The sequence below is a fragment of the Suricata suricatta genome, chromosome 11, assembly GCF_006229205.1.
Source record: "Suricata suricatta isolate VVHF042 chromosome 11, meerkat_22Aug2017_6uvM2_HiC, whole genome shotgun sequence".
Taxonomy (NCBI): Eukaryota; Metazoa; Chordata; class Mammalia; order Carnivora; family Herpestidae; genus Suricata; species Suricata suricatta.
In genome coordinates this window covers 108599365-108622812 of record NC_043710.1, presented here as the reverse complement: position 1 = coordinate 108622812, position 23448 = coordinate 108599365, and the positions used below count along the sequence as shown (strand labels likewise).

Here is a 23448-nt window from a genome sequence, read left to right as displayed (position 1 = left end):
GGGGGGGGTCACAGGGCTGGAAGGAAAACAACTTGGCGAAGGGACGGAGGGATGAGTGCATGGAGGAAAACGACAAAGGACGTCCTCGTCTTTAACTTCTAGACCTCCTGCCCCGTGAGCAGTTCGCCTGCATAGCCTGCAGTCGAGAGTGGGTTAGATCAACGGTTCCCAGGAGGGCCAATACAAGGCCTGTACACAGATGATCCCAGCACTTGACCGAACGTACAGAAAGGACAAAATCAAAGTTAAGGAGTTTAAAAGATTAAAATTTGGAGAGAAAAAGAGGGGGGAAAACGTGCAGAGAAAACTTTTTAAAAACAAAGTATGAACGTAACTGTGTTCCGGGGTTGAAAGAAAAGGAGCAGCGCCTGGCGAGGGCAGAGAGCTGCCGGCCGGGGCGCTCTGGGGACAGCGTGCCTCCTGCCGGCCGGCGAGACCTGCCAAAGAAATCCGCGGCCTTTCCCTTTATGTCGGAGTCTGTCTTTGCCAAAGACCGTCTCTGACACTTAAACACGGAGGGTGAGTGGAGGGTCCCTGCGCGCAGAGAACCGTGCACTGTACCAGAAAAAAGGGGTCTCCAATGGCTTGTAGATTTGGAAAAACTCTTCCGCCACTGTTGGCTTCTTCTTTATTAATATGACATTTTTCCTTTCTGCTTCCCTCTCCTCGGTCTTACAGGATCTCATACTTATCCACTAGGAAAGTGGTCTCTGTGGAAAACCGTACGGGACTGCTTCCGTCGACCTGGGTCACCTTGGTAACCTGGGGAGACACACAAAGAATAAGGTAAAGCAGGAGGGCAGGTCTCCAAGGTGCCGACTGAATTCTCAGGATAGAACAGATCAAATTCCCTTAAAGCAGCACTAAAAATAACTCAAAATACTAACAAAGTTTAACGCACAATTGGAGCTCCCAGCGGCACCTCCCCACCCCGCCATCGGCCGGCTCCTGGCACACAGGACGAGATGCGGAGGGAGCGGCTATCAGGTACGCCCACGAGAGAGTGGCCGTTACCCAGCTCCTGCCCCGTACACCTAAGAAGCTCACATCATTTTACCAGGCTGACCAATTAATATTTTGACCCAAAATGCAATATTCTAACCCTTCAATTTGATTTGCTTGACTTGCTCTCAAAGCCTCACTGAGTGGCTATGTATTTTCAAGACATTGCTGTGTCCTTCTGTGACATCTCGTCTTTTCTTTTTAATTATAAATGTCCAATTTAATGAATTACCTGTAACAATAGTGCCTGTAATGGCATCATCCCAGCGCCTGAACCACTGATTATATTTTCTAACGAGGTTTTTAAAATGTTCCCAAGCAGGAAAATGAACCCATTTCTTTTATTTTTTTTAAAGTTATTTTTTGAGCGCCTGGGTGGCTCAGTCGGTCAGGCGTCCGACTTCGACTCAGGTCATGATCCCACGGTTCGTGGGTTCGAGCTGACAGCTCAGAGCCTGGAGCCTGCTTCTCTCTCTCTCTCTCAAAAATAGATAAAAAACATTAATGTCAAAAACTGGAGAAAGAGGAGTTAAAAAAATAACGATCTAAAGAAAGAGTTCACAAATTTCCATTGCTTTGCCTACCTAAAGGGCAAAGTTTGCAACAGAACTAGCTGGTTATCTGTATTAATGAAGGGATGGAGTAACACAGAAAATCCAAATACTGTATCCATTTGTATCAGAATCCCTTTTGAGGGGAAATAATTTTGCATTCCAGATAAACTTTCCTTCCTATGTCCAAACTGAGTGACATAAAAGGGATTAGAAAACCATGTTTTGGGGGACGCCTGGGTGGCTCAGTTGGTTAAGGGTCCGGCTTCGACTCAGGTCATGATCTCACGGCTCCTGGGTTCGAGCCCCGCGTCAGGCTCTGTGCTGACAGCTCAGAGCCTGGAGCTGCTTCAGATTCTGTGTCTCCCTTTCTCTCTGACCCTCCCCTGCTTGTGCTGTCTCACTCTGTCTCTCAAAAATAAAAATATCCACAAAAAAAAAATTAAAAAAAAAAAACAAAAAACCATGTTTTGGTAAAAGGCTTTTAAAAGATGGGAGATTAAAAAAAAAGACAACTAAGAGATCTAAATCTTGCACAATCCATAAATATTTTAAACATATTCATATTTAATTTCTTTACCTTGTCCAGTCTAGAGAGGAAAACTGAGTTACAAGTTAAAACAGGAGAGGAATTTGACCACAGTCATACAAGGAGTCAATAATGGAATCTGCAGTGAGCACTAGCTCTTCTGAGTCTTTTTTTTAAATACGGTCTAGGCCCAATGTAGGACTCGAACTCACAACCCCAAGACGAGCAGCCACATGAGCGAGCCAGGCGGGCGCCCCCCATTTCTGATTCTGGACCCCATGCTGCCTACCCAGCACCTGTCCCACCACTCTCCCCGTCACGTGCGCTCTAGTAAAAGGGGTACCTGTATGTTACAGTAGTTTCTTTTGGAGATGAAAGAGACTTGAACAGGGAAGAAATCGTTGGGCTGCCCAGCGATGCTGAATTCAAGGCTGCCGCTCTTACTTTTGGCATCAATCACTGGCAGGCACCACTCGAGGGTATTTCGTCGACTGTCATGCCGATACTCGCCATCAATCTCCCCAATCACCGGCGCCCCGACACCGGATCTGTCACGAGAAACCGCTGTGTCACATTAGCTGTCCCGGGCTGGAGGAACTCTGCCAAGGAAAACCAGCCCCAAACACGCTCCTCACTTTCTGCCCACTTTACATGACCCGTGAAAAAAATGAGGCTCTCTAATGGCTGCAAGGATCGAACAGCCTTAGCACCTTGGCGGCAGGACCACACGCACCAGCTTTTCGGACACGGACACACGGAGCCGCGGGTAACTGGCAGACCCACCCGCGGGCTGCCCGCTGTGGGTCAGCCCTGGAGCAGGCGGGGCACTGAGACCGACAAGCTCGAGGCTGGAGACACTTCCGAAAGTGCTGCACCAAGCGTCTGCTGCCCTGTCGCGAAGGACTTTAACATAATGCCGCTCTCTGTATAGATGACAATGGGGGAAGGCGGTGACTGCAGTGGGGGTCACCTCACCCACCATTACGAGGTTGTTTAGAACAGAGATGTACCTGGGCCTGCGAGAAGAGCTTTACATGAGATTTTAGAACATTTCAAAACCTGCAGTTGATGCCAATGGGTCCGATTTATAATCCAGTAAGTGGACTTTTATTTGATCAGTGAAAACACAATGTCCTCTGCCCAGAAGGTGAGCGTGCCGGGAGAAGACACACACAGCTGTCCGCAGCCTGCCGGAGAACCGGGGTCCGTCGGGGTGCACTCCGCGCCCGCAAACGGGGCCGATGGGCAGAGTCACCCACTCCCACACCTTCTAAACTTACCACCTTTTAATTCACCAATGACATTAAATGCCTGTATTAGGGACAGAGTTAATAAGGAAGACAAAGATTTTAGGGGTGTTACAACGTGATCAGCTCTTCCCTACCCATCTTATGGTCCCAGTTATGTATGTTTCTGCTCTCTGCTCTTGTCCCGATTCCGATTCTGATCTCTAAAATCTAATCAGTTCTAGACAATACGGTAAAATGTTGTGTAAGGGTCTTTTCTGGAGACTATTGCAAAACTGAACTAAGACAGGAAACCACCGTATCCACAATTATAGGGTAGATGGAGAAGCCTAAAACTTGTGGCATCCTAAAAATAGCCTAGTAAACTAAATCTTGACAAAACAAAACCCACACCTGTCACCAACACCCAAGTCCTACAATGGTTTCAAGGTAGCCATCTGTTGTTCTAAAAGAGTAACCGTGCTGTAAAGAATAGGATAGTTACTCCAATAAGGAAAAGATTGGTAATAAAGAGTACTTAAAAATTTTTTTTAGAATTTATTTTTGAGAGAAAAAGAGAGTATAAAGAGGGGAGGGGCAGAGACAGAGAGAGACAGAATCCGAAGCAGGCTCCAGGCTCTGAGCTGTCAGCAGAGCCCAATGTGGGGTTTGAACTCATGAACTGTGAGATTATGATCTGAGCTGAAGTCAGACATTTAACCAACTGAGCCACCCAGGCACTCCAAGCTTATATTTTATTTTGAAAAAATTTTGAGAGGATGAGGAGGAGTGGGGGAGGAGCAGAGAGAGAGGGAGACAAAGAATCCTAAGCAGGTTCCACATTGTTAGCTCTGAGCCTGATTCAGGGCTCTGAGAGATCATGACCTGAGCCAAAGTCCAGAGTTGGACACTTAAACGACTGAGCCACTCAAGGTGCCCCAAGCATATTTTTTTTAATGGAAAAATAAGAATGACAAAAAACCAGGGGTGCCTGTTATATTAAAAACAGACAAACAAACAAACAAAACCCAGGGGCACTTGGGTGGCTCAGTTGGTTAAACACACAACTTCGGCTCAGGTCATGATCCCATGGTTTGTGGGTTCGAGCCCCACGTCAGGCTCCATGCTGAGCGCTCAGAGCCTCGAGCCTGCTTCCGATTCTGTGTCTCCCTCTCTCTCTGCCCGTCCACCGCTCGTGCTCTGTCCCTCTCTCAAAAATAAACAAACATTAAAAAAGTTAAAAAAAAAACAAACAATTCTTCCCATTTAAAAAGACTAAAGACCTGACCTCACCATGTAAATGTCTGAGGTACATCAAAAAGGAAACAAAAACTATAAGTTAAATTAGTGCCATTTTCTCTGAATAACTAAACACTCTAACAGTAAGCATACAGTAAGAGTACACTTATTAAGTATGACGACGCCCGTCCTTGGTCATCGGGGGCGGGCACTGAGAGGAGGAGAGGAGGGCCGGGAACTCACCGGCGCTCTAACGGGGGACACTCACTGCAAGTGCCAGGGAGGGTAACTGGAAGAAGAGTATTTCCAGACGACCCTGGAAAGCAGGCCCTTTGAGCACACAACAACAACTTACTGGAACTAATTTTCTAGGGCTGATCGATATCATTATCATAATTGTGATGGTTTCACAAGTGTATATGTTGTGTCAAAACTTATCAAATTGTATTATTTTAAGATGTGGTTTATTGTAATCAATTAAACCACAATACAACTGTTAGAAAATTCACGAAAACTAATGCAGATATGTGTTCCAGAAAGAATCAGTAGCTCCCTTGAGAATGTCCTCTTGGGGTGCCCGGGCAGCCCCGCTGGCTAGGCGGCCGACTCCAGCCCAGGTCCCAGTCTCACGGTTCACTGAGCTGGAGCCCTGCGCCGGGCTCTGTGCTGACAGCTCCGAGCCTGGAGCTGCTTCGGATTCTGCGTCTCCCTCTCTCTCTGCACCCGCTGCCCCACAAGCTCCGTCTCTCCCTCTCAAAAGGAAATAAACATTAGAAAAAAAAACCCCAAAGAAAGTGTATTCTCATCTTTAGCTGAAAGTTTAGAGAGCAGAGTGAAAGATTCAATCAGATTCAATTTCTTTAGAAGCAAACAAGACAGACTGCAGTCTGGCGGAGGACTGGCTCCTCCTTCTGGAAGTCTTCATTACTACAGGAGCACGCTGTGGCCCGACAGCTGAAAACATGGCTCTTAGAACAAAACCGGCTTTGTTCCCGGCGGCTTCAAAACCAGGCCTGCCCGCGCGCCCTGCCCGCGGGCACCAGCACGCGTCCTGCTCGCAGGTTCTCTCTTGTGTCCGTCAGTCAAGCGCCTTCCCCTCCGCCTCCTGACTTGTCCCAGGAGCAGAGCACACGTTCACTGCGTCCTGTAAGCGGAACCGTCACAGTCCTGAAGCCTTCTGTACCTGCCTCCTTTTACAACTGGCCGTTTTAGGAAGCAGATTCTTAAGATGGGGAGCCGAGTGAGTGCCGCCTCCAAAACAAGCTCCAAAAGCCTACTTCTGGAGCCGGGTACAGAAAAGGTTGACCCTGTGGGGACCCCACTTACGGGAGCGGGATGGTGATGACCACGTCGCTCAGCTCTAAGTGCTCTTCCTGCAGCTCGTACTCGATGTTGACGTCACAGCCGTTTCCACTCTCCGAGGGCCAGCAGTTAACTGAGAAGAAGAGCAAAGCGGGAATACTCAAGTACGGAGCGAGAGTGGGGAAAAGACAAGACGGCAAAGCAGAGCTGGGAGCTGCGGGCCTTACACCCCCTAATGTAAACTACTGTAAGGAACAGTGTCAGAATTAAAGCTCGTGATTAACATGCGCAGAATGCAGCACTGAGTCCGCTGCGAAGGGAAATCATTCTGAGGAAGATGAACTCTGCCGAGGCGAGGACCGTAAGAGCCTGCAGCCGGGGGCACCTCCAGCTCTCGGCGCGGACTAGCTTAGTGGGACTGGCCAGGAGCACTCACTTGTCAGCGGAATAAAAGATTCTTCCGTGGTCTGTAGCCTCCACTTTAGCACCCCGACGTCACTGTTGACTGGAAATGACTTCTCTGGATTCTTCAAGCCAATTAGAGACTCTGCAGTGAAAAGTTTTTTATCCACATTTGGATGGGTCTAAAATGAGAAGGAAGAGAAAACGTCTAAGGTTCAGGCACGAGAAGACCGGAAGCAGGGGCGCCTGGGTGGCTCAGTCAGGTAAGCGTCCAACTCCTGACTTCGGCTCGGGGCACGACCTCAGTTCTTAAGACCGGACCCTCTGTCTACCTCCAGCCCAGAGCCCGCCCGGGATCCTTTCTCTCCCTCTCTTTCTGCCCCCCGCCCCAACTCATGCTTGTTCTCCTTCAAAACAAACAAACAAACATCAAAAAACCCCAGAAATGTATGTTAAAAAATAAAGATAGGAAATAAATTCCTTCTGGTCTAAGATAGAATACCACAGGGCATGTGGCTGGCTCAGTTGGTGGAACATGCAACTCTTGATCTCAGGGTTGTGAGTTCAAGCCCCATGTTGGGTACAGAGATAACTAAAAAATGAAATCTTTAAATCTAAACCATTTTGTTTGTAGTTGAACAAGTTAATAATTCTGTAACTGAAAAAATTAAAGACATATAACCAAGTCCTTTCTAAAAATCCTTCACAGGGAGCAACATCATGGTAGTTCCAGGTGAGCCCACCAGACGACCGAGGTTAGATGCTGGTCAGCTGCTCGGGTCAGCTAGGAGTCCTGGCCTGAGTCAGCAGGCGGGAGAGGGAAACGTGCTGTGGGAAGGTTAGCTGCCAGCTCGCCCAGAGCTCTAAAGTTGTTCAATTCAGGCCAAGAAAGACGGACTGCAGAAATCCTATGAATGGGGCACCTGGACAGCTCAGCTGGTTAAGCGTCTGACCCCTGATCCTGGCTCAGGTCATGATCTCACAGACGGGTGAGTCTGAGCCCCCGCGAGGGCTCTGTGCTGATAGCGCCAGAGCCTGCTTGGGATTCTCCCTCTCCTGCTTGCGTTCTCAGTCCCTCTCTCTCAAAAATTAAATAATTAAACTTTTAAAAGAGATCAGGGGCACCTGGGTGGCTCGCTCAGTTAAGCGTCTGACTTTGGCTCAGGTCATGATCTCACCGTTCGTGGGTTCAAGTCCCACAATGGGCTCTGTGCTGACAGCTCAGAGCCTAGAGCCTGCTTCAGTTTCTGTCTCTCTCTCTCTCTCTGCCCCCCCCCCCTCCGCTCATGGTCTCTTTCTCTCTCTCTAAAATAAATAAAACATTTGAAAATTAAAAAAATATCTCCCTATTAGAGGCACCTGTGTGGCTCAGTCAGTTGAGCATCTGACTTTGGCTCAGGTCATGATCTCACTGTGAGTTCAAGTCCTGCATTGAATTCTGTCTCTCTCTCTCTCTGCCCCACCCCTGCTTGAGCTTACTCTCAAAAATGGCTATTCATTAAAAAATACACATATAAAAAAATATATCTCCCTATAAAATTTTAAAACTTTGGGGTGCCTAGCTAGGTGGCTCAGTCAGTTAAGTGTCTGACTTCGGCTCAGGTCATGATCTCACGGTTCAGGGGTTTGAGCCCCGCATTGGACTCTGTGTTGACAGCTCAGAGCCTGGAGCCTGTCGCCTGTCTTCAGATTCTGTGTCTCACTCTCTCTGACCCTCCCCTGCTCACGCTATCTCTATCGAAAATAAAAAAAACATTTAAAAATTTTAAAAACACACACACAAAAACTTTGTCAGGGGCTCCTGGCTGGTTCAGTCGGTAGAGCATGTGACTCTTAAGCTCAGGGTTGTGAGTTCCAGCCCCATGTTGGGTACAGAGCTTAAAAATAAAATCTTAAAAAAAAGAAGAAAAAAACTCCCATTTTTAAAAAACTATATTTCAAGCCATATAATAATGATTTTACTATCTACATAACAGTAATAAACATCTATCTGTACCTTTGTTTAGATTTCAAAATGATCTTTCATTCAATTCCAGAATTAAAAGGTATTCTAATATAACTGCTACCAGTCATTCTAAACCCACCGGAAGAGATCTATCACCTCAAGGTACCCGCTGTTACATAACAAATTAACTTCTGTCCTGGCTACCTAGAATGGCACTTGTTCTAGAAATGGTTTCTGTGTTTTATGGTTCAGAGGAGAAACTCCAGCTGACATCCTCAGCCAAAGCGTCTACACACCTGTAGCTGCACCCCTTTCTTATCTTCATTCTCTACATGAAGACGAATTCGGCCAAACTTATCGTCTGAGATCCTCAGCATGATCATGCCGTGCAGTTCCATGTTCTGCAGCCCTCCGTCTCGGCCACAGGTCAGCGTGATCTTCTCCTCAATCTTCATGTGCACACTGCAGGCAAAACGGAACAGAATGTGTTCATAAAGGCAGAAACCAGAATTCCCTTTCTCCCGCATGGTGATCAGCCACCAGCAACTTATTTGAGGCGCTGCTGCCGTGCGGAGAGGAGGGAAGGGCCACACCCTTTCGTCCCACAAAGTCGCAGCTGTGCCAACAGTCATTCACTGAAGCAACGTTTAGAGCAGCAGAAGTCTGGAAACAATGAAGTGTCCGTCAGCAGCTCACGGCTTAAACACATGCAGGTGTGTCCACAAAAACGCATCCTAAGCACTTGTGGAGGGAGGGAGTAACAACTGAAAATGCTTTTGATTGGAAAATAATTTTAACAATGAAAAAAACTAAAATTACACCAGGAATCCATTTATACGCTTTCTAAATGCTGTTACCATTCACCCCGTTCTGTTTTATCATTTGCACACTCCCTCAACTACTGTTTGTTTCTCCTCCTGAACCACTGAGAGTCAGGTTATGCAGACCACGGCCCTTGAGCCCTAAGCACTTCAGAACACACTAGTAAGAACAGGACACACGCTCACATAACCACAGTGCTTGTTAACGTCGTTGAGGAACATGGAGACTCTGTCTAATCGACCATCCATATGCCAATTTTGTCAGCGGACCTAACAATGTCCTTTAAAGTTGTACAAGATGCAGGGGCGCCTGGGGGCTCAGTCAGTTGAGCGACCGACTTCGGCTCAGGTCATGATCTCCTGGTACATGAGTTTGAGCCCCAGGTCAGGCAGGCCCTGTGCTGACAGCTCGGAGCCTGGAGCCTGCTTTGGTCTGTGTCTCCCTCTCTCTCTGCCCCTCTCCTGCTCACACTCTGTCTCTCTCCCTCAAAAATGAATAAACATTCAAAAAAAATTTTTTTAAATATAAAGTTATACAAGATCCAGTTTAGGATAAAGTTTTACATTTAGATGTCATATCTTTATAGCTTCAAATAAGGATAGTCTCATCTCCAAAATAAGTGAAAAAAACAACTGGAAATGTACCTAGTATGCTACTACTTAAGTATTAAAAAGAAGAAAAATAAAATACATATAATTTAATTCATCTACGTATAGCCTAGCCATTCCCCTCAGAAAAATACAAGAAGAAACTAATGAATATAGTTGCCTCCAAACAGACAGACCTACCTGTCTGGGTGGAAAAAGACTTTTTATTGTAATACTTTTGAACCTTTTGAATTCTGAACGGGATCAATGTATAACCTAATATAAGTAAAACAAAAAGTGCTGCCTCTCTGGGCAATGACGAAGTACAATCTATCCATACCCTTTACTAAAACTGTTTTTAACTGGGTGAACTGCGGCAGCTACAAAGAATATGCTGGCATCCTACTCTGCTCCAGCACCGAAGTCCTAGAAACAAAGGCACGAGACTCAAGGCCACAAAGGAGCACGTCTTCAAAGATCACAGGGCCCCGTGTGTCTTCTCAGGTTTGCTTCGTGCTCAACAAGTATGTCATCACTTAGGAAAGAGCCTCAAGCCCTCTCAAATACATGACGGTTTACAACATCTTTTTAAAATAGTGTCCAGCCTTTGTCTCACACGAAGCAACGGCTAGGGACAACACAGGAGCGTTAGTAATTTAAGAGATTCATCCCAACGCACCCGTTCATTTCACACTGAACTGACACACAAAACCCCCCTCTCACGCACACCTGACTAAAGTGTCCTCCCAGACTCATCTTTCACTTGACCCCAAACCATCAGCAGCAGGAGAAGGTCTGGGCTTCAAGACAAGAAATCTGAGTCATGAATACGTGAACTAAAATGTCACCAACCAGTCCTGAGATCAGAGACCAATCAAAATATTCTACACCAAGTTTAGGTACTAAAAAGGCAAAAGATCTTAACTTGCTATTAAAGACATGTATACATTTGATATCAAGGTTGGTTCTCCTAAAGGTTTAATTAGAAGAAGCCGGGCCAAGTACAGTGACTGCGGCACGGCACGTCCAGCTCTCTAACTCAAGTCCACTTTTTTTTTTAAATATGGAAGCTTCTCAAATTTGCATGTGATCCTTGCACAGGGCCCATGCTCATCTTCTCTGTATCAGTTCCAATTTTAGTTTATGTGCTGCTGAGCTGAGCGCTAATTCAAGTCCACTTTAAGAGACAAGGCAAACACTACGCATGAAGACAAAATTATAAATTTAACCAACAGACTTGATAAAAGGTAAGTTCTAAACTTCAAAGGAAATAAATAGCTGAGAGCCCCCAACCATGGTAAAAAAAAAAAAAAAAAAAAAAAGAACCTGTGCTAAAATCTAGAATATATTTCAAGTCTTTTTTTCAAACACTTTGATTATGTTATTATTTTTTCTAATGTTCATTTATTTTGAGAGAGAAAGAGAAAGAGAGAGCAAGCAGGCAAGCACGAGCAAGGGAGGTGCAGAGAGAGAGGAAGAGAGAAAATCCCCAGCAGGCTCCAACTGGCAGCACAGAGCCCAACACGCGGCTCAGTCTCATGAATCGTGAGACCATGACCTGCGCCAAAATCAAGGATCAGACGTTTAACCAACTGAGCCAACCAGGTGCCCCTAGAATACATCCTAAACTCTGGAAAAATTAAAAGTCACATAAAGAATGTGTTATGTGCTAAAATAAACATTTTTAAACATACGGTCTGTTCTTACTGAAAAAGGTACTACTGACCTTTCCATATTAACGGGTGGAGCATGCACTTTGGTTGCTTCAGAAGTGCGCTTGCCCATATTGGAGGACATGATAGTCTCACCTTCAGATTTCAATTTGTCCACAAAATTATCTACTTCCTTCCCTTTGGCTCCAAGTTTCAAAGCCTTGCTGGGACCTGAAGGCCTAAGTGGAAAAATAAGAAATAACAAAGTAAGAAAAAACACATACATGCTTTTAAAAAGTTAATTAGTAAGCCCGTATCATCGAATCTTTCCCTAAAGCTGTTCTTTAAGAGGAATGTGGAGTTCTCAAGGGAAAAACCCACCCATCCTAGGGTTTAGTGGAGAACTAAGACCATTCCCTGCCCAAGCTGGCAGCCGAGTCACTATTAATATGTAAGCTTCAAGGACCTAAAGGTCAAAGGGACATTTCTGTAAGCGTGCACGATCAGATGCAAACTCTGTACTTTCCATCTGGATCAATACACCTGTGCATAAACAAACTGCTGCATACACTTCACGTAGTTCAGATTCTCCTGGAAAGCCATTCACGCTAAGATTTAAAAATGTTCCGTAAGTAGTTAAATATCCCCTTCTCTCCCAAAATAAGGCAACTCTCATGGTGTAATTTGTAAAAGAACTCTTTGACACAAAAACCCTCTATCCCTTTATCATGCAGCCAAATTTAATATTACGTCTTACTTCACTAAGTCACTCATTGTTTTCGATTTCCCAGAATCAGGGACCCCTGCACCACGCACACGGGCAGCCTCCACCCGCCGCCCCAGGGCTGCCGGGGGCGCCCTGGGCTCTACCTGGCCGGTGCAGGGGCCACTTTCGGTTTCTCGGTTTCGATGATGGTCTCTGTGATCATGGCCGCCGTGCTGCCCCCAGATACGGCAGAGCTTCCAAACCCTCCGAACCCTGGGGCTTTTCTGCCCTGTCTCTCCGCATCTCTCCGGGCCTGTTGTAACTCCTTTGCTTTGCGCCGCATCTCAGCCTTGGCTTCACGCTCTTGAGTCTACAGAAAGAGACATTCATGGACGGGACTCTGAGTATAGGAAAACCAAAATACTGAAAGCCTACAAGAAAGAACCCCAAACAATAACTCCCGAAGAAGACGCTCTTTACCTCTCTAACGGCCCTGAACACCTTCTCCTCGTGAGAGTCCATTTCCGTGAAGGTTCGGATTTGGGCCAGGTTAACATTCTCCCGGTACCCCAGGGCAACAATTTCATCAAAAGCAAAAATTAAATCAAAACAGTGCTCGGATATTTCATTTTCCTCTAAGGCTCGGCAATACTCAGGTATCTAATAGTGGACAGCAATGGAAAAGAGAGATTTAAATTTATCAGCATTTATGTTTCCCAAGTCTTATCCTTCAAAACACACATATTTTTAAAACGTACAATAAAAAACACAGGTTCCAACAATCCCAAATCCCTGTCAGAGCCTCTACTCTCTATTTTAAGCAAGACTTTGGCATAAAGTCTGGGGTGTGGTGTGTGTGCGTGCGTGTGGTATGGTGTGTTCTATCAGTAAGTCTTATCCGGAGGACCTGGCTGCCTCAGTAGATAGAGCATGGAACTCAATCTTAGGGTTGTAAGTTCAAGCCCCATGGTGGGTGTAGAGATTTCTTAAAAACAAAATCTTAATAAATAAATAAGGGCACCTGGGTGACTTAGTCAAATAAGCAGCCAACTTTTATTTTTAGAGAGCGTGTGCATGTTCCCTCTCTTAAAATAAATATTTAAATAGGTAAATACGTCTTATCTAATAAACATTATCTAAAAATACGGACAAACAAGTGTCAGAACCACAAAAGCAGATCTGAGCAACCATTTAAGAACTATGAAAGGAAAGGTCAGTTCGCACACTCTGTTGGGACCCAGAACGTGGGAGGCCACCCCATGTTTGCGGGATCTGTGAACAAGGGAGGAGCTGGGGGGGGGGGAGGCACGCAGCCTGCAACCTGGTCAGCATCAGTCACTTTGGGGAACAAACCTCTTCAGAGAGAAAATTTAAAACCGAAAACTATAACCCACTATTACAAAACGACTCTTACCACTCTTGAGAAAAGCCTCAAGGTCTCCAGATCTTCTAAGATGTTACTGTTTTTGGTAGTGATCAGCACCATGTACAGCTTCTCCATAGGCTGGTAGACATATCTTACACTCTCTGTTTCAACAAACGTGTGCTGTTTTCCAGTGTTCATGAGCTTTGGAAACGCTGCCAACAAGCCCTCAATCCGAGTTCGGGTCATCTCCACAAACTGTCGAGAAACAATAGCCTTTCCCGCCTTCGTGCAGACGGCCGCTGCCAACAGCACCTGCCAGGAACACACGGGTGAGGAAACAGTACTTCTCAGCACCCGCAGCGCCCCTCAGAACGCCGCGCTCAGCGATTCAGCGCCGTGGCCGTGAGAACGCGGACTCTCACACTCCACTCCGCTGCTCTTTTCATTCTACTATGTGATTCATAAAGTGAAGCTGCGGTAGAGGAGAATCAGACAATCACTCCTGTTTTTCAGGAGCGTATCTTAAGAAAAACTTAGTAAAAAAAAACAAAAAAACAAAAAAACACCTTTTTCCAAGTCCACAAATATGTTTGTTATCAAATTCCCTATGACTCAGAAAGGATTCTTCTCTGCTTTGGCAGACCCACCAAGAATAGTTTAAACCTTTTCTAAGAACAGAAATCTCCACGGCAAAACAGGTTTGACCAGGTGGATTAAAGGGTTATAAGAAGCCCCTGACCTTCCTTCCATTTTCACCTACAACACGAACCCGGTCCAGGGAGTCTAAGTTGATCTTTTGCTGTGGATTAATAACGTGCCCGTCCCACACTATCCTACCTCCAGATATGTGAACAGTCTGCAAAATGAGACACTGAATGACTCCATGTGTTACACAGTTTTTGACACTTGTCAACGATCAAGACCTACAGCCTTTTCTCACAGTCTGGCATTCATTAAACAAAACAAAGCACCAAAGGAAGACGAAGAGACCTCGAATGCCATTGGCAGGGGAGTAAGAAGATTCAGCATGGCATTCATCATCTCTGCAGGGCAGGAACCCAGGAATTCACAGATACAAGTAACAAAAGGACATTTTGGAAGCCTCAGTGCTAGGACACAACATCTGAATAGCACTGAACCACTGGCCAGGCTTCTCAGCTTTACAGACACCTGTCCCCTATGGGCGAGCAACATGAAGGAAAAACAAGTTAGTTAATTCAAATATTCTTAGAGTCTCAATACAGTTCTGTAATAATAGAAGAGAACACAATGTTCTTATCCACCAAGACTAGGTAATTATGGTATTTGGAAGATAATTACCATCATGTTTATTTCCAAGCAGCTAGGTGCAAACAATTTATATTAGAGAAGTGTTTGGTCTATAAAGGCTGTTCAGGCGCTCCTGGGTGGCTCAGTCAGTTGAGCGCCCGACTCTTGATTTTGGCTCAGATCATGAGATCAGGCCCCATTCTGGGCTCGGCACTGCTGAGCACGCAGCCTGCTTGGGATTCTTTCTCTTTCTGCCTCTCCCCTGCACACACATGAGCTCTCCCTCAGAATAAATACATAATCATTAAAAAAAAAAAAAAAGGGAGCTTCAAATCTTCATGTTCATCCTAAGAACACTGGTGAAACTGCCCAGCCCATCAAGGTATGAACTTGAAAAGCCAGAGTATCTAAAGGATGTCATTCCCAGACGCAATCTGTGCGACCCTGTCACTATAAAGGTAGAGCTGGTAGGTGTGCCCAGGCCAAACAGTGGGGCTGGACAAGGGTTGATGGCTCATGAAGAAGACCGAATTCTTACTGTGCGTGCTTAAAAATGCAGAGTAATCCTGAACTTAAGGATTCATATGTAGACCCTCTGGTCACTGAGCACATCCAGGTGAATAAAGGTCCCACGATGTGGTGAGAACTCCCAGAGCTCACGGTCAGGTTTACCCACCGCGAGCTCTGTCACACAGAGATGATCCTCACTGACAAAGAGGAGGCTGCACAGAAGAAAAAAATACCCCAGAAGAAACTGAAGAACAAAGACTTATGGCCTGGAAGTAAATTCCTCATAAAATAAATGCAAATATAAGGCGCCCGGGCGGCTCAGTCAGTTAAGTGTCCTACTTCAGCTCAGGTCATGATCTCACGGTTCGTGGGTTCGAGCCCCACATCAGGCTCTGTGCTGACAGCTAGCTCAGAGCCTGGAGCCCACTTCAGATTCTGTGTCTCTCTCTCTGCCCTTCCCCTGCGTGGTCGCACGTTCTCTCTCTCTCAAAAATAAAATAAACATTAAAAAAATAGGGGTGCCTGGGTGGCTCAGTTGATTGGGTGTCCAACTTTGGCTCAGGTCATGATCTCATGTTCGTGGGTTTGAGCCCCGCATCGGGCTGTGCGCTGACAGCTCAGAGCTGGAGCCTGCTTCTGATTGGGTGTCTCCCTTTCTCTCTGCCCCTCTCATGCTTTGTCTCTCTCTGTATCAAAAAAATAAGTAGAAAAAAAATGAAAAAAATTTTTAATTTTAAAAATAAAAAAAAATAAAAAAAGAATGGCAAGTAATCTAGCTTAAAAGTCCAAAATAAAAGTTCCTTTTCCCCAAATATTTGTATTTTTTTAAATAAATAGTTTTGCACTCAAGAAATCTATCTTTCATCCTCACTGACCCTTTGGGAGGTTTCTGTCGACACTTACATGAGGCAGAAAGATACGCTGAAGAGAGTAGAGAAAACCAGAAAAAAAACAAAAATGCAAAACGATTATGACATGTTCCTCACAGTAAATTATTCACTCCATGTCTTTAACTTTATTCACTTCCCTCAGCTATAGACTTTCACTTTGTAACTTGGTTTTGTTCAGGTTTGGGTAAATGTATAAAACTGTTAAGATATTTAAGTGTACACTGTGGCAACTCCACGTCTTTAAGTTAAGTGTGAAAGAAAGATTTCTTTAAATAAAGGGGAGGGTAATTTTTGGCACACAAATAATGCTAATATTGTAATCTCTTTGGAGATGAAATTGACCTAAAATTATTACCAGGCCAAGAGGTAGAGCTGTACAGAAGGCTAAAACTAAATTTTCTCTAGAAATTCGATTTCACATTAATTTTTATCATAGGTTCATATTTCAACCATCTATATAGGTTTCTGGCAAAAAAATTATTTCTTTTAAAAATTTTACAGGGTTAGAGAGAGCAGGTGTGCACAAGTTGGGTACAAGGGGGGGGGGAGAGAGAGAGAGAGAGAGAGAGGAAGAGAGAGAGAGAGGGAGAGAGAGAGAGAGAGAGAGAGAGAATATATGAATCTTAAGCAGGTCCCATGCTCAGTGCAGAGCCCAATGCGGGGCTCGATCCCACAACCCTGGGATCCTGACCTGAGCCGAAATCAAGAGTCGGCCACTCGGGGCACCTGACTGACTCAGTTGGTTAAGTGTCTGACTCTTGATTTGGGCTCAAGTCATGATCTCCCTGTTGGCAGGAATGAGCCTCGAGTCAGCTCTGCTTTGGCAGTTCAGAGCCTGCTTGGGATTCTCTCTCTTCTTTCTTTCCTTCTCTCTCTTTCTCCCCCCTACCCTGCTCATGCTATCTCTCTCTCTCTCTCAAAATAAACAAATAAACATTAAAAAAAAAAAAGAGTCCAATACTCAACTGACACTCCCAGGTGCCCCTGGCAATATAATTTAAAAAATAAAAATGTAATCACCGTTTCAGCTTACTAATGACTAAGCCTCCGTACTGGCTCACTAAAGACTTATATGCCACATATGTCCAAATAATAAGGTTTTTGCCCCAAAATGTCCCTCAGAAAAGAGCTGTACTGTCTAAAAAACTTGTACATGAATGTTCATAGCAGCACCATTTGTAATAATGAAAATAAGCTAAAAAGTGAAAACCCAAAAGTCCATCAACTGATGAATGGATAAACAAAATGTATACAATGGAATACGATTCAGTCATAAAAAGAAATGAAGAACATGCCACAACATGGATGAACTTTGAAAATGTTGTGCTAAGTGAAAGAAACCAAACACAAAAGGCACATCTTACATGCTTCCATTTATATGAAACATCCGGAATAAGCAAAACCAGAAACAGAAAGTCGATCGGTGGCTGCGGGGGGGCTGGGAAAGGGGAAATGAGGAGGGGCTGCTAATGAGCACAGGCTGTCTCTTCGGGGTTATGAAAATACTCTAGGCTTAAACAGTGATGACAGTTGTGTACTACTGTGTAAATATACTAAAACATCTACTGAATGATATAAATGTAAAAGGCTACATTTTATGGTGTGTGAATTGTATCTCAATTAAAAATAAAAAGAAGGGCAGGGGCACCTGGCTGGCTCAGTTGGTAGAGCATGTGGCTCTTGAGCTCAGGGCCACAAGCTCAAGCCCCTTGTTGGAGATGGAGCCCACTTAAAATTTATTTCCAAAAAAGACAAAAAACTTAAAAATAAAAAAAATTAATTAAAAATATAAAATAAAAAGGAGAGCAAACCCACAGATTAAAAGAAACCTGTCAACCAATCATCATTATAAATCTTCTGTGAATCCTGATTCAAACTGTAAAAAAATCTAAGACAATGGGAAAATTTGAACAGTAAAATAATTAATGGTAATAAGAAATTACTGATAATTTTATTTTTTAATTTTTAATGTTTATTTATATTTGAGAGAGAGAAAGGGAACACACACACAAGTGGCGGAGGGGCAGAGACACAGAATCCGAAGTCAGCACAGAGCCCGACATGGGGCTTGAACTCACAAACCATAAGATCATGGCCTGAGCTGGTCAGACATTTAACCAACTGAGCCATCCAGACGCCCCTATTATTGATAATTTTAAAGGTGTGATATATCAATTAAAAATATTATAGAGTATGGGGCACCTGGGTGGCTCAGTCAGTTAAGCATCTGACTCTCAGTTTCAGCTCAGGTCATGATCTCATGGTTTGTGAGTTCAAGCCCTGCAACAGGTTCTGCACTGACAGTGTGGAGCCTGCTTGGGATTCTCTCTGTCCTTCTCTCTCTGCCCCTTCTCTGCTAGCGCGCGCGCGCGCGCTCTCTCTCTCAAATAGAAATAAAAACTTAATATATATATATATATATATAATAGAGGAAAAAAAACCTAAAAAAATTTAAAAAAAAAGTATTATACAGGGTGCCTGGCTGGCTCAGTCAGAAGACTGACTTGATCAGAGAGTTGTGAGTTCGAGCCCTACATCAGGTGTAGAGATTAAATTAAAAAAAGAAAAAAGCCTCCATTCCATATAGAACTTCGGTAAAAATTAACATCAAAGGCAACATGAAAGGGAAGAGGAAACAAAAGGCGCCCTGTAGCCAGCAAGGCGCGCACCACGCAGAGGAGCCTGTAGCCAGCAAGGCACCACGCAGAGCAGCAAGTCATCTCCTTCGCTTCATGTTTTTTAAATGTTTGTTTACTTCGAGAAAAAGAGAGAAATGGGAACAGGGGAGGAGCAGAGAGAGAGAGGAAGGGAGAGAATCCCAAGCAGACTACATTCTGTGAGCCCATCATAGGGCTTGATGGCAACACTGTGAGATCACAACCTGAACAGAAATCAAGAGTCGGCCGCTTAACTGACAGAGCCACCCAGGAGCCCCCATCTACTTTGCTTTATTAATTGGGCTTGTCAAAGGCTAATTATAGATTGCCAGTCTCCATTTTAACATTATTATAAAAATAACTAAATGACTATTTATTGAACACCTACTATACACACCATTGGCATTCTTCCTTCCAGAAGCCTAGTAGGATCTTAAAAGGTCACATCACAAGAAAAATCATTTTGTAACTATGTATGGTGAGGGATGTTGACTAGACTTACTGTAATGATTATTTCACAATATTGAGTCATTATCCAGTACACCTGAAACTTTTTTTTTTAATTTTTTAATGTTTATTTATTTTTGAGAGAGAGAGACACCGCGTGAGCGGGGGACAGTCAGAGAGAGATGGAGACACAGAATCTGAAGCAGCTCCAGGCTCCGAACTGTCGGCACAGAGCCCGACGCGGGCGGGCCTCGAACACACGAACTGTGAGATCATGACCTGAGCCCAAGTCTGACACTTAGCTGACTGAGCCACCCAGGCGCCCCATTATACCTCGATTTTAAAAAAGCCTACAAAGGATAAGAAACAAACACAAATAAATCTAATACTGGGCATAATGTGTTAAGTAACATACTCTAGGATTTCAGAGAAGAGATTACTTCTGGTTGGTAAGATCAGGGGTGAATTGATGAAAGAAACAGCATTTAAATCATGCTTTGATTAACTGGGGGACAGGAGTATGTAAAGATGAACAAACAGTAGGGTAAAACAGTAGGTAGGAGCGAAGCAGAAAACCTCTGAGACGGTCTCTGAGTCATCCCATTACACAGATGCCAGCAAAATGAGGCTCCTGTGGTGCCGCGTGCCCCACGATGTACGGCCCTGAACCTTGAAAACCCCACACCACCACACGAGGCGGGACCATGAAGCATGTCACCTCAAACCAGAGAAATTTAATCTATTCTGAATTAACACTGGTCGTCTTAAGTGCCTTGAAATAATAAAGCTTCCCATTTACTTTTGTTTTAATGTTTACATATTTGTTTAGAAAGCAAGACAGAGAGAGTGGGGGAGGGAGAGGGAGAGAGGGAAAAAGAGAATCCCAAGCAGGCTCCGTGCTCTAAGTGCAGACCCCAATGCAGGGCTCAATCTCACAAACCATGAAATCATGACCTGGGCCGAAATCAAGAGTCAAGGCGCTTAACTGACTGAGCCCCCAAGGCGCCCCAATGTTTAGCAATTATTAAAAGACAGTACATACAACAAGGTAACTTCCATTTTTCTGACTGTAATTGGATCTGATTTTCTTTGGGGGAGGAATGAGTAAGTATGATTCTCATTGAAGTTGTTTTATTTATTACATTTTTGGAAAAGAACATTTAGACCTAAAATTACCTATCAAGAGCCCTTGACTGTTTTATAGATGTAAAAACCGAGGACCCAAAAGTTAGGTGGCCTCCCCAGGACTGTTTAAAACAAAACAAAACAACAACCACAAAAACCCATTAAGTTGAGTTTTGTCCAACTTTTCTCTTAATACTACTTAAGATGGTTTGAGTATATTGTCATGTGTTTGGATTGAATATTAACTACAGGGATCAGAAAGTTCTTTGAGTAAAGAAACCTAAAGAATCGGTTTCTGTTCTGCCTCTGTCACTAATATATATTACCCAAGTCACTTAACTGCTTCCCCAAATAGAGGTTTATATGAATTCTGAAGGGCCTTTGCATCTTTACAATTCTAAAGTTAAGCATCTGAAAACTTTATAGCAATGAAACGTGTACAATAGCTCCGCTTTACACGCACTGCTCCAAAAAGCAAACTCATCAAAACAAATCATGTGTTTGGGGCGCCGGGGTGGCTCAGTCAGGTAAGCATCTGACTTCGGCTCAGGTCATGATCTCACGGTTCCCGGGTTCGAGCCCCGCGCCGGGCTCTGTGCTGACAGCTAGTCCAGAGCCTGGAGCCGCTTCGGATTCTGTGTCTCCCTCTCGCTCTGCCCCTCCCCTGCTCACGCTCTGTCTCTCAAACACAAACCGTGTGTGTGCGCAGCACGCCTGTGGGGGAAACTGCCCCACCTGCCTCCATCCCCACTAGGGACAGAGGTCAGAGAGTAACAGGTGGTGATTCACCGTAAGAAATTCCCTAAAGAAAAAAAAAGCTGAAGATGTCCTCCAACCTCTAAATGTTTCCATATTCCTCACTCCCAGAATTAGGCCGTCACTTTCTCCTTTGTAAACGACTGCAGTGACGTCATATACAACATACATGATTCACGATCACATTACGGCTGGTTTCTACAACTGCCGGAGGGTCACTCTGTCTTTCCTGTTTGCACGAGGTAATTACAGAGAGAATCAGGGATGATTACAATAAAATCTACACCACATAAAAAACCTAACACTTGAAAAGTTACTCAGTGAGAGTTTTAAGCTCATCACAAGTTTCTTGTAGAAAATGAAAATAAAGGGACATCGTCCTCACTTTCTGAGGTAAACTTTCTCTCTGGACAATAAATAGATGGCGAATCAATGGAAACTCAAGAAAATCATTTTTGTTCTTTGCTGTCCTCTCAAACAACACTCAAAAAGATAAAGAAAACAAAAGCTGTGCAGTTGGTGTGTTATATACAAAGGAAAGTAAAAGCAATAACAATCCCCTAACAGGAGACTATTACTACCATGGAGGATTTCAGTTTCTGCCTCATTATGCGCAGATCATCCACAGGAACCCAAGCCTAGCTTTCTAGTAACTAATGACTTTTCGAACTGAATGCCATCATTTACATTTGATGTGTCCGGTCTGGTTTATTAACTGCTACCCTGAGGGAATAAAACAGCGTTCTGTAGGTAACCAAAGATTTTACAGACTGCTGCTACCATGAGACTTCATATCAAGTTTATACAATTTTAAATTTAAGACAAAGGACTATACGCTCTAACAAACGTTAAGAAAATGAGAACATGTTCTCATTAATTTGCAAAAAACTAGAAAGAAGGTCACATCAAAAGACACCCTTTTTTATACTTCATTTTATGACCAAGTCATCATAAGGCATTTGTTTTTGCATTTGTTCATTCATTTCCTCTACGAGGACTTCCTAATATGGGATATTTTGCATGAACTTCAGGAACTAAAGCCAAAAATTTTCTAAAATCAACATTTATTATACCTGAAACTGTTAACACTGTGTGTCAACTTTAAAACCTTGAAAAAAAGAAAACCAAGGGTGCCTGGGCGGCTCAGTCAATTAAGCGTCTGATTGCGGCTCAGGTCATGATCTCACAGTTCATGGGTTCGAGCCCCGCATCAGGCTCTGTGCTGACAGCAAGGAGCATGGAACCTGCTTCGGATTCTGTGTCTCCCACTCTCTCTGCCCCTCCCCTGCTCACACTGTCTCTCAAAAATAAATAAATGACAGAAATAATACTTAATAATTTCTTAAGACCCAGCAGAGCAGAATATACTGAGATAAGTTTTTCTCCAGAATACGCCAATCCGTGGGTATCTGGCTCATGTCAAGTCCCATATAATTTTGAAAAATATGCATATTTAAACATGACACAACTGTATGTATGTATATGCACACATCCAGATAACCTGCAAAATTTACTTTTATGTTTATTACTCAATATGTAAGGCTTTATCATCTCTTGGTCATCAATGAACTAAAAATATTAAGTTCCAGGGTGTCTGGGTGGATCAGTCAATTGAGCATCCAACGCTTGGTACTGGCTCCGGTCATGATCTCAAGGTTCAAGCCCCACGTCGGGCTCTTCGCCGATGGGGTGGTGCCTGCTTGGGATTCGTCTCTCCTCCTCTTTGCCCCTCCCCTGCTCGTGTTCTCCCATGTAGTAAATTCCAAGAACTTTTCAACAAACAAGATTTTTGTAAAGACAATCTATATGAGGTTTATATACACGGCTCTCATTTCGCTACTGAAATTATATGCTCTAAAATGCACTACGTACACCCAGGATGAAAACAGAAAAGGAATTTAAAAGTCCCTATCCCAATACTGAGCCTCGTAGTGGGTATGAAAAAAGGGGCTTTTTGAAAAGTTTATGTTATGAGGCAAACCTTCTGGGTGCGATTTACTTGCCTGAAGCTGAAAACAACAACCTCTCAGTGGTTTGAAGAGCAAGCAGGAACCCACCCCCACCCCAGTTCTCACCTAAAAGGGCTCTCAACAGATCTCACCAGGATTGGGCAACAAATCATAAGGTCGGCCCTCGAGCGAGTAGGAAGAGGCTTTAAACCAATGCTTAACAACAGAATAATAAAAAAATCCTCCAAAAGATTTTAGAGCATTAAGTTCCACTACGTGGAACCGCGGAGCGCCTCCCGCTTCACGACATCCACACGCTCGGCGCTAACGCGGCGCGGCCGCCCCGCGCGGCCCCCTCCCCGCGTCACTCCCGCGGGACTTCGGACCGCGCTGTGCCACCGACACTGCCGCCAGGAAGCCGCTGCGCTCCGGACGCGCGGCCGTGTCCCCAGCGCCGCACACACCGCGGTCCCCGGCAACACTGACAGGCGGACACGCCTAACTCCTGGAGAAGCG

At 44.5% G+C, this 23448-nt stretch overlaps 1 protein-coding gene and 1 non-coding gene across 2 annotated transcripts in view; both read right to left on the bottom strand.

The window, feature by feature from the left end:
• Positions 1-585: 585 nt before the first annotated feature.
• ARCN1 (archain 1) overlaps positions 586-23448 on the bottom strand; it is a 26553-nt gene continuing 3690 nt past the window's right edge. Inside the window, exons 2-10 of the mRNA XM_029956187.1 lie at positions 13378-13641; positions 12444-12623; positions 12128-12333; positions 11332-11496; positions 8493-8658; positions 6286-6433; positions 5874-5982; positions 2426-2630; positions 586-762 (exon numbers count right to left, since the gene is read on the bottom strand). Of these exons, the coding sequence (XP_029812047.1) occupies positions 673-762; positions 2426-2630; positions 5874-5982; positions 6286-6433; positions 8493-8658; positions 11332-11496; positions 12128-12333; positions 12444-12623; positions 13378-13641 (1533 nt within the window). The 3' untranslated portion in view covers positions 586-672. The remainder of the gene's footprint in view (positions 763-2425; positions 2631-5873; positions 5983-6285; positions 6434-8492; positions 8659-11331; positions 11497-12127; positions 12334-12443; positions 12624-13377; positions 13642-23448) is intronic.
• Positions 10662-10769, bottom strand: LOC115272834. The gene has a single exon (XR_003900490.1). It is a non-coding gene; the product is annotated as a U6 spliceosomal RNA (small nuclear RNA).